This window comes from Morone saxatilis, unplaced genomic scaffold (assembly GCF_004916995.1).
Source record: "Morone saxatilis isolate NCDOM2014 unplaced genomic scaffold, NCSU_SB_2.0 Contig17, whole genome shotgun sequence".
NCBI lineage: Eukaryota > Metazoa > Chordata > Actinopteri > Moronidae > Morone > Morone saxatilis.
In genome coordinates, this window is record NW_023339729.1 from 200,135 (window position 1) to 212,229 (window position 12,095).

The 12,095-nt window shown below is 41.2% G+C and overlaps 1 protein-coding gene across 1 annotated transcript; it reads right to left on the bottom strand.

The window, feature by feature from the left end:
- Positions 1–1,145: 1,145 nt before the first annotated feature.
- LOC118326548 lies at positions 1,146–12,080 on the bottom strand (the record flags this gene model as incomplete). Its single annotated transcript, XM_035659562.1, is given in 6 exon segments — positions 1,146–1,536; positions 4,794–4,909; positions 6,054–6,150; positions 9,085–9,230; positions 9,949–10,066; positions 10,205–12,080. Coding segments are annotated over 6 exon segments (952 nt in total), but the record flags the coding sequence as incomplete, so codon positions are not given.
- Between the last annotated feature and the right edge of the window lie 15 nt (positions 12,081–12,095).

A 12,095-nucleotide genomic window follows, 5' to 3' on the forward strand; every position in this document is an offset into this window, starting at 1 on the left:
CTACTTAATACTACCTCATTAAAGATGTGCTTGTGATATTGGTGTTATTAATGACTCCTGATGAAACGCTGAGACCAGACGGACTGGTTGTGAAAGACCAGTGTGTGACCCCCCTTTTGCTGATCAGTCACTTAAGTGTGAAAACAACCTTTAAAATCTAGATTACAAGACTGAAAGTTGTGTAGCGTGAACAGTACAGAGATCTGACGGATTTGGGGAATTCCATCAGGATGAAACTTTGCCAGATGAATATATACCCCAATACAAGGCTTTTTTGTTTTAGTTTAGATAAATAATTATGCAAATTAGGTTATGTCTAAGGTCTGCTTTATTGTGAACAATAACTTAATAGCTGGCAATGATTTTGTCAAAATACTGTTCTAATTGTTCTTTTGTTGAAAACAGTGCAGTAAAACGCAATTTATTTCACATATGAATGTCTCATAAAAGGAAAGGAAAATAAATAAATAAAATAAAATAAAATAAAATGTGGGTCAGCCACATATTTGAGCTCGGAACTCCTACAAGAGAGCACAACAGCCAATGACACAGCACAGCCATCAGCTAATCCCTGTATGCTTAGACAGGGGAATCAAGCTTGGCCCAGCATTTAAAAATAGCATCAAAGGTGAATTTTAAGATGACGGGCCGTACAAAGCCCACAGATTCCAGATTCCAAAACTGCTGCAGTAGATGGGCTAGGACAAAATTAGAATTGTAATGTAAGTGATGAGTGAATTTGTTATTGCTCAGTTTTGATAAGAATGTGCACTATATTATATACACAACATAGTTTACTTTAATTTGTAATAAACTATTTATAATATTTATTTATTTATTTTAAGTAGAATTTCGGTGTCAGGCCTTTCCAGTATTTTCCAGATCCATGGCAACCTGCTGCACTGGACAGTAAAACATGAACAACATGTCATTTTAATAAAGATAATAGGACCATTCTTTTGTTAGTCTTTATCAGATTCAGTTCCCATGATGCTCTGATGGCATGTCTGTGTCTAAAGGAGGACACACATCTCCATTTCATCCTTAGTCCATAGACTTCATGATGACATGACTGCGAAAACAACAACAAAAGAAAGACAAAAGACACATGAAACCGCCACGGAAGGAAGGAGGTGATATCTTACCTTGTGACGTCGCCTGCTGGATGTGAACTCTGGATGCAGAGGAGAAAACCTGCCCTCCATTCACCCTCTCCGCTGAGGACATGGAGCCCTGTGCTGGCTGAGACACATGCTGAGGTTCAGTCTCTACAATGATAACTCCATCCTGGTCACACTCTGCCGAGTCATCGGTGGTCAAAGAGCATGAAGGGGCCGATACGGAGTCATTGTCGGGGGCCCAGCGGGTGAAGAATGTCTCCAGTTCAAACAGAGAGTACTCCGAGCTGAGAGGGTTGTTGGATCTCTGCTGTGTGTTGGGGCTAGCTGGTGTGTTGGTGTCTGGTACCCGCAGCTGGACAGCCACGACACTGCTGGGGTCCTGCGAGGTTATGGGGGTTGACTGAGGTGCTGCGGACTGGAGAGGGGGGGGGAGCAGAAGAGAGGTGCAATAAGAGCAGGTGTTAATGACATTGAAACAAATAATGGCTTGCTTTGGGAGACTCCACATCATCTATCTTTAAGCATAGCGTCAGTATTTGATGACTCGGAAACAATTGAACATCTTTCTTGGCTCTGATTGGTTCTTTTTGTTGGATTCTTGCAAATGCAGTAAATAAAACTGATATATAAAAAAGATATATTTTTATACAAGTTACCTACTGCAGCTTTAATCAAACAAGATATAACATGTTAACTGGTTAGCTTCAAAGGTGTTGGTAGGTGTATGTTTTTGTCTTTGTACGGAGTCAGGCTAGCTTTTTCCACCTGATTCCAGACTTTATGCTAAGCTAACCACACATGCAATTACACTGTAGACAACAGATTTATATTAGTCTTGTGTATTTTTTTTTTTAAATGAGGGACTATTCTTTTAATGTGCTCTAATCATCCTGATAGTGAGAATTAAGGGACCAACTGATTCCTCCAATGATTGTTCTGGTGTCCTATGTAGTCTTATACAAAGGCTCTTACAGCCCAAATATATGACAGCGCTCGTCCTTTATTTAATTATTTATTTAAAACCTTTTAACAGAATAAATAGCATTAACACCATAGGCACCAACTACAGCATCTTGCATCACAATACACTGTAATGTTTTGGCTGGAAATCTGAAAAAAAGCAGATATGTGCTACAGATATTTAGTTAAATCGAATTCTATTAGGAGGCATACAGACTTTTAAAGGAAGCTTTAAATATGGTGATTATGAATTATAACACCAACTGTACGGATTGTTACAGGTTTGAAAATAATATTGTGTCACAATTTTGTAATGTATGATTTATAATAAAAACACAAATTCACATGAGTTTTAAAAAAGTTTTAATGATTTACATTGCAAACTGACATTGAGCAGGGTTTTACAAAATTGTGACACAATAGAAAAAAGCTAGTGTTACATTTGCAGTATATGTTTATGCTACAATGGCTTGTATTTGACAGAATAGGTCACACTTTAAAATAACACATTCCTCGAGAAGAGAATCGGTACTGTAGATGAAACAAAGTATGTATCTGAGGTCCACTGGAAGAACAGGATTCAAATATGTTAAAACTGCACACCACATTACTGATTGAGCATTTCTTATTATGTCAGTAACTGCCAGGTTCTGTAGTCTGGTTGGTTTTGTACATCTGTACAAATACATCTCTAAATTCCCATGTTCCCAAGTATATTTGATAACATACTTTCTCTGATGCTCTGAGTTTTGCTTTTTTACACAAATACTGTTTCATTCACTAATTATTTCCAATCGCTTCTTTAAATTGCTGTTATTGTCAACAAGATTTTTCACAATAAGCCTAGACAATGAGCCTTCTAGCAGCTCAAATAACTAAACTCCTGTTACTGGCAGGCTTTTATTATGGAAAATCAGTCCAGGAGGTGTTGAGTCTCATAGACTGTAAAATAATATCATCATACTCGCCATTCTGCTGCTCTCATTAGCTATTCCTGAACAGAAACATTGCCAATGTTTGGTTCAGAGTAAGAGGTGCATTCCTCTGCAGTGGTCAGCAAGCATTTCTGCTCCTCTGCTCTTTTCTTATCACACATACAGCTGATCTTTATAACAGCCTTGCGGATTTATAACGTAAATCTTATGTATTTAATGGAACATCGCTTCTTCTACAACAATAAAGTTAAAAGGACCAGTCTGTATGCGTGTCTGCTCGACCTTCTTGCTCTACAACTGACAAATATGTGGAATAAGTCATTTAAAAACTCAATCAAAAACAGCAGTGATACTGTTTCTAATAAACATAGTCCATGAGCATTAATATCATTTATATTAGGTATATTCCGTTCACACTGCAGGCAAAAGTGACTCAATTCTATTTTTTTGGGCTCATATGTATGTATACAGTAAATGTGAACAGCACAAATCTGGTCTAAATTTGGGCCACTTTCATATTTGGTCCAAATCAGATTCAGGTCTGATTCTTTACAATCATTTCAGAATCTAGTATCACACGAGACTGACCAAGTGGGTCATTTAATGAGGGTGACCTGTTCACATTGCAATCTGATACGGGTCACATTCAACAATAAATACATTTTTCCAATAAAAACAGTATTTTTGTAATAAAGAGGGAGCAGAGCAGTGAGTATGTTGTGGTTGTTGTACTGAGAGCTGTTGAAATTTACAATGTGAGCCATTATAGCAGAGCTAATTCCACCCGTCCTTAAAGCTGCAGTAGGTAACTAACTTTTATAAAAATAACTTTCTGTCATATTTGCTGAAACTTTCACTATATTTTGACAGTAGTACATGAGACAGATCATCTGTGAGACAATCAGGTCCCTCTGACTTCTTCTTTTACAAGAAACCACCGGGCCTGAATGAAAACAACCAATCAAAGCCGAGAAAGATAGTTGACTGTTGAGTCTTGCACGGCTATGATCTGATACTATTTAAATACCTTTTTTATTTGAGAATTTACAATAATTTAGAGAAATATAGAGCTACTTGTGTAGTTTTATCACTGGCAAATTTCAATAGTGACATGATTTTGAACTATAAGGCTTGTTATTTGGGACTCTTTTTAATGTACGGTCTTGGTCTACGTCTGTGGGTGGTGTCTCTTTTGGTGTTTTTTCAGGTTGCTGGGGTCAGAAAACCTCTCGGGGCAGAGCGAACACTGGTAAGGTCTCTCCCCGGTGTGGATGTTCTTGTGGATCTTCAGGTTCCAGAACTGGGAGAATTTTTTGCCACAGATGGTACAGCCATACGGCCTCTCTCCTGTGTGGGTCCTGAGGTGGGATTCTAAATTTGCCGGGGAGCTGAACCCTTTACCGCAGAACCTACAGATGCACACCCTCTTCCTGGGGACTTTCTGCTGCATGTCTGCACTGCTATAACTCTCCTGACCCTGACTTTGACCTGGGTCCAGGAACTGCTGTGGGCCCTCAATCTGACCTAAAACCCGATTGGGGCTGGACTCCTCTGACAGATCGATAACAGGAGGCTGCTGCTGAAAGGACACAGAGGTGTGGAAGCCTCTGGAGCTTTCAACAGCCAATCCCCTTCCAGAGCTGCCAGGCTCCGCTCCTATCAGTGTGCTGGGCAGGTATGAAATGGGGGCGCAGTGCGAGGACGGCCCCGGGAGGCTGTCGTCCTGACAATAACCCCCCCCCCCGTTAGTCCACAGCGAAGAACGGCCATAGCTGACCTCTGAGAAGCCCCGGCCAGACTCCTGCAGGTCAGACAGCTGATTAGTGGAGGCTTGAGTGGTTTCATCAAACGGCAGAACTGCTCTGTAGTCATCGGTGCTCGACTCCACCAGCCCTGGATACAAAGAGAGAGAGGGGTTTTCTCTGTCAGGCACTGTAGCTAGGATAAAATGGAGCATTTACAGGTTTCACAGGAACTTCTGGACTGCCTATTCATCCTGCATGTTGAGAGGTTACAACAGTATAAAACTATGAAAAACATGTGGCCCTTTGTTTCGAGTTCTTCTTCAAGGCAAAAACAGGTAGCAAAAGATAATATATGTTGGCTGGTCCCAATTTATTTTCAAGGTTAGGTCTTCTTTTACACACACTCACAGAAGGGGTCCATTCATAGTCACATATTAGGTTAGCCAACTAGCTAACTAATCTACCTCAAACCTTAGCTAGACAATTAGCTAGCGAGATAATTAGCTAGCTAGCTAACATCAGCTATCAGATGTTACTAGCTAGCTAATAATGAATGTAGATAAGCTAGCTAGTTAGCTTGTGTTTTTCTCTGTAGCAAAAAACTACCTAACTAGCTAACTAACCAGCAAACTAGCTGTCAAACGCTTGATCTAGATTAGCTAGCTAGTTAGCTGCCGACATTAGTTAACTTAAGATGTAACTATATATGTAACTTTTATCTTTTAACCATCTTCAAAATGTGCTTGTCTTTTCAACATGGATTAGCCTAGCACATAACATATCTCAGTAGAAAAAAGGAGGAAGTTGACCATAGTTCTCATTGGTAAATTTACTTGAGTCAGAAAGTGTGGATGAAAAGCGCTTAAAATGTCTGCCAGAGAGCCCCTTGATTTATCACTGGGACAGCCAGTGGACTTAACAGGAATGTGCCTCAAAGTCTTTGAGCCTGTGAGTGTGGAACCTGGGATTGGGCCAGTGTCTTTAACTTGTAGTCCAACTTACCTAGGACTACAATTCCCTTAATGTCTAGCCACACAAACCCAACTGATACAACTGATGACACAAGTGTTCTGCATTAAAGCTAATGCTTCTTTTCACTGCCTTGAAGAAGCTCTCTGACTGAAAGCTCACAAAATAAATACCTTTTTTTGTACAGATTTGAGTGTGCAGATGCTTTTCAGTCCGTACTTCCAAGTGGCCATACTGAGTAAGACAAAAGGACCTCCTATTGTAAGGGTGATGTCAGATCACCTCAGAGTGTGATTATAGATTGGGATTGTGTGTGCACTCACCCTCCTGTATGCTGAGGCCTGTCTGGCTCTGAGTCTCCGTCACCGGTTCTACCTCCTCCACCTTCACCAGTACCACATCCGGCTCCTCCTTCTCCTTCTGCACATACAATGAAGAGAGGAAACGTTAAGGGCAGCGCAAACACACAACACTGATGACTGAGAAGAAACAACTTAGTTTCAAAACGTGATCAGGAGAGACGCCCTACGATTTTAGAACCTTTGCTTGAGGGAGATTAATCCAACTGCATATGCAGTCAATATCACATCAGACTGCAGAGTGAGGTAGTAATTCTAAATTCTAAAGTTCTTACTGATTAGTGCAGCTTTACCAGCCAAACTAGATTAAAGAAATTGATAAAAAAATAGAATTGGTAGATATATCATTATTGGCTTTTCTTTTAACTCTTAATTATCAATATTGGCCCCACAAACCAAGTACCGGGCTTTACTAAGTTAAATTAAGTCATACCTTACTGTCAATGTACACAAGGCAATTAAAATGTGTGCAGTGCAATGCCCTTGTAGCAGTGTTTTTGGGGGGTTCAGTGCCTTGCTCAAGGGTAGGCAGTCCACTCTCCTGCCAGTGCCAGGGATCGAACCAGTGACGAGTTACACGCAAGAGAAATAACAGCTGTGCTACTAGCAAAACGAATACAGTTAAATAAATTAGGCCTGTTTAGTTAACAGGACATCATGAGTGACAGTTTGCTTTGTACATACACTGTGTGACCCACAGTTTGATTTGTTGCCACCAGAGTGCATGTTTCACGCTATAGAAAGACTTGTATAAGAGTGTGTGAATCTGGGACCAGTGATCACACTCAAGGCAGTGGCAGACCGGAGAAGAGGTAGGGGCAAAAAATTAAATAAAATTGGCACCATAAAAAAAAAAAAAAAGACATTCAGTCAATTTTTCTTCACAGACGCAATTCAAATCTGATAATGTTCAACTGAGCTTCAGATCATTCAACTTTGTTTTTAAAGAGGCTCATAAAACAAGACTTCTTTGTGGTTTAAAAGGCATATTTTATGCATATTTTATTTCAGAAATGAAATATTGCATACAAAATTGAATATTTCAACTATAAAACACATGACATGCGTTACACTTAACAATGCTCCCAAAGGAGTACATGGAGGATGACTGAATGCTGGCCAACACTGAATTCCAACACCAGTACTAATTATTTACTTTAACCATATAACCCATGAATACAACACAGTATGACACACACACTCTCTCACACACACACACACTCTCACTCTCTCTCTCTCAAAACAAATGTAGATTAATCTGCCACTAAAAATAGTCCCCAATAATTATTTCCTATAGTTCGTATTACTGAGCCTTAATTAAAAATAAAACTATATTTGTACATCTTAAATATTTTTTAAAACATGTTCCACCATGTTCAGACCAGGCAGCCAGCGTTTCTTCACCTACCACTGCTTGTTTTATGTGACTTGGTTGAGCTTTAATAGCAGCTTTACTTAAGAAATGTGAGCAGCACTGTCACAGCCTGTGTGTTTAAAAGCGTGGCTGAAGAGGGGGTGTTGTTAAAGCCCAGTAGTTGTGATGTATACCATACAGTATACTGTAATCATAATGGAACAAACTGTTATGAGCCTCACTGCTGCACTGGCTGATGTCCCTTATGAACACATGAACACACACACACAGTAGTTTATTTGGACTCAAGCACACACACACACCATCCTGCTGCCCCAAACACTCTAGAGCACCAAATATGGATTAATCCACCGGTGATAAAAGTCCCCAACAAATGCACTATTCTTGAATCAGCTGTTTCAGGGTTAGGGTTAATGAAACTATAAACAGCCTTTTCCTTTAAAATGGGAAATGGGGGAAACACACAGAAAACAAACCACATTTTAAAATCACCTACATATAAGGACATCCAGCAGAAAAGCTCCTTTCGGCTCAACCTTTTAGACGCAGCTTTAACATGTTTCATAGTGCAAGGCTCCGGCTGTGTGCAGCTCCGTCCTGGGTGGGTCAACCAAAGCGTGTGTGTGTAGGGAACAGATAAATGAAACAACACACTTCAGGCCTATTTTCTAGTGAAAATGTGAAATTCAAGTTCAAATTGTCCTTTCAAAAGCTGCTTTACCTCAGCATATGGAAGAGGATTAAAGTTAAAATTCTAATAAAATGTTCACATTTGGCCCTAATCATCTTCTGTAGAGAGACCAGAGGCAGAAATACTGTAATTTGAAATAATCGTATTCATATTTCTCCCTTTGAATGCCACATTTAAAACATGCTTCTTGTTAATTACTGTGTAAAACATGAAGAAATCTGTTTAAAAACAAGTTCTCTTTCTACAGCCAACACCGACGCTCTACAGCAGCCTCGAGGTAAGAAGACAGTTCAGGTCTGTTCCCAGGTCTGTACTTCAGTAAACATTTCAGGGTGGCTTTTGTGCTGGTGTGTTTTCAGGTTTCTTATCCAGGCGAATCCCCTGCCACACATACCACAGCTGTAAGGTTTCTCTCCGGTGTGAACTCTCTGGTGTTTCCTCAGGTTCCCGGCCTCAGAGAACGTCTTCCCGCACGTGGAGCAACTGAAGGGCTTCTCCCCAGTGTGGACGCGTTGGTGGATCTCCACCTTCTTGGGCCGGTTAAAAGCCTTGCCACAGTAGCTGCAAACAAACAGTCTTTCCTTGGCGTTGGATCGACGGCGCACCTCGCCGCTGTCGCCGAAGGACTGGGGCAGTGGTAGACCGGGGCTGTAGTGAGTCCAGCCGTTGATGCTGGAAGAGGTTGATGGGAAATCAGCCGCTGCCATCATATATGGCCTCTTTCCTTCCACGTGAGCCTCCGACCGCTCGTCAAAAAACTCCTCAACCAGCGAGCTAGCGCTTTTATCGTTGTCGCACAACACTTCAAACTGTGAGTCATTGCTGCCATCATCGATATATTGAGGAGGGTCTATAGTTTCCTGCAGTGAGTCTCTGCCCTCAACAGAGGCACTGAGTTCACACTTAAGGAGAGGAGAGGAGTCACTGACCTCCACTCCTCTGCCGCTGCTGCCGGCACGCCTCCTGCTGCTGCTCTGGATCTGGGACTGCGACTGGCTGGAAGTGGACTGGGTGTCCTGCTGTTCAAGGCCGGGTCTCTGTCCCACAGCTCCGCAAGGGACACACTCCACCACTCCTTTACAGAGACGATACAGGGCAAAAGAATGGAGAAGAAAAAACGAACTAGTTAATACTTTATTCTCTGTGTGCTGACTACATTCCTTACATAAATATTACACCTCATATGATACCAAGACTGGAACTAACAAGAGCTTTGGTTCCACTTTATTTGCAGGCTCCGCCTACAGATTGTTGATAAGAGTATTTGCACCATTTCAACAGCTTGAACTTCTTGGTTAGGGTATTTCCATGAAATGACCCTTCATAAGCACCGCCCCTTTTGGAACCTCTGTCAACTTCCTCCTTTCCTGTACTTAGATATGCTATGTGCTAGGGTTGTCTGCGTTACCAGGCAGTAGGATCACATCTTAAGGTAGCAAATGGTAGCAAAATGTTAGCTAACTAGCTTGCTAGTCTACATCAATCGTGTATATTACTGGTTTATTCATAATATTGGAGCCTCCAATGTGACAGATTTAAAAAAAAAAAAAGTCTGTAGTGGATCAACATTTCCCATGATGCAACTCAACAGTATCTCTTTGTTAATTGCTGGATGTAGGCACCAATGTCTTTCAAGCTTGTTGCCAGCAGTTTGTCTCATTATACATTTGTTTTGTAGTAGCTAACGTGCTGAGATAACGTTGAAGAGTAATCTGGCCACAGATTTTTAATACTCCGCTTTGCACACAGGGTAGTCTACTGCACACATGCATCAGCACGTCGCCTGTACTCACCATCATCTCCTATAAGCGGGACGTCTTCCAATATTTCTTCAATTTGTGACATGTTTGCCTCCACCTTCTCCTCCTTCACCAGCACTTCCTCTGGCTCCACCAGCTCCACATCTGGAGACTGCACAACAAGGCAGGTTTGGCACTCAAGCAAAGACCGGGGCTCTCTTGAGTTTCAAAATGCAGTTTTTAAATTCTACACAAACATCCATGTCTCCATTCCTCCACAGTCACATCGACTCCCTCGTGGTGTGCTTACCTTACTCTTGATGCTCTCAGAGTAAATCAGCTTGCTGGTGGTGTCCCCTGCAGTGGCTCTGCCGGACCACAGAGCCACATCCATCCGTCGCTCGAACACACCATCTACACAAAAACAAGAAAAAAATGTCTATTTAGAAACTCTGACCGTGCACACTTCAGTGATCGGTGGCAGTGCAGAGATGAGAAAATACACAACAGAATGTGTCTTGCTCACCATTAAATGTCCAGTGTGTAACATTTAGGAGGATCTATTTATTTATAATTTAATATTCATAGGTATGTTGTCATTTTTATCTACAGAGTCCGCCACGTTGAACCACCCTGTTTCTACAGTAGCCCAGAACGGACAAACACTGGCTCTAGGTCTGAACTTTGTGCGAGTTACACGTCCGCTGTAGTTTCTCCTACACGCTTGGACAGCAAGCGGTTTTTATTTGGTCGCAATTTGCAACTTTCCCGCTTCCTGACACTAAATCCTGACCAGCTTCAGAGGCAGGAGGCATATAATGCAACATATGGTACAGGGTATGTTAGTTTCTTTCACTTACCCAAGTGGATTGGAAATCTGCTTGCCCAGAGTCAAGTTTTACTTGCCCCCATAAAAAATATGAGTTAGTGTGGGACTGTTACTTCTTGTCTTTACCCGCTGCCATTTTCTCACGAGTGCCTAATGAGAAAGGAAGCGAGAAGGCTCACTTCTGTTGAACCCAGCAGTCACTGCTCAAACTCATTAAGGCCACAGCTCCACCCTTCCAGAAAACTGCAGTATTCTCCTCACAGAGCTGCACAGCAATCAAACACCTGGGGCAATACCACAGTTACCACTGCTGGGGGTTTGACAGTTAGGACACACCCCAACAACAAATACAAGTGAAAGAATTCATTTCATTATAATGTAGTGACAGTAGTCTTTAATGCCGGTAACACCACTGAGCGTTAATAGATTTCAATGTGTGGGGCTGACAAACCACCTAATCCAGAGTCTAAGAGACCATGCAACCTGTTGATAATGTGAGACAGGTTGCTGGTAATGTGTTTCAAGTTGAAATGATGGACTATCTGAACAATCACATCTTTAGAGTCAGCAGGACAGCATGAAGTGATGACTTCAGTGTTAGTTATATCTGCCTGGAAATTCTGATTTTTACATACATTTTGTATTTTAAAGTGATAATCAGGGCCTGGCAGTCTGCGCGCTGCTGCGGTTGCTTCATGCACCAGTATTATGTGTGGACAACATTGCGAAAAATTAAAAGTCACACAAATCAGATGATGATTGCCAGGCTTACTTCCTGTTTCCAGTAGGTTGTGCTATGAGTATGCCCAACTTCCTGTTGCAGCTGTTGCTGTGGAACTAATAATCTAAAGGGTTACTGTTAATATAACGTACATAGCAGAATCGGTATTTTGAAGCATACTAGAGATGGTTATCAGATCCTTTCATCAATGCAAAACAATGATGTCAAACTCATGAGTCTACCTTGATGGAAACATGGTGGAGAGGAAGAAAGAATCCAACAACTACAATCACTCCATTTGGACTGCATTCTGACTTCTAATTAATGAGCTGTGTTGAGGCTGAAAACGTGTATGTCTACTGTTTGTTATAACTGACTGCAGATGAGTACATATCAAAGTCTGAGCTGATACAGTATTTGGAATAATGGTGACACTGACATTTCTGTTAGTGTACGACAGATTATTGGATCTGATATTCAGGGTTTTTTCCTTTCTATTCAGATAGACAATAAAATGAATAAATTTAAAAAAAGGTCCACTGTGTAACTTTTGTCCTGCAAATATACATCGGTGGCAAATATCGGTTACTGTTTTTTTTTCCATTACTAATAATCGGTATCTGTATCTGCCCTCAAAAAATCATATTGTTT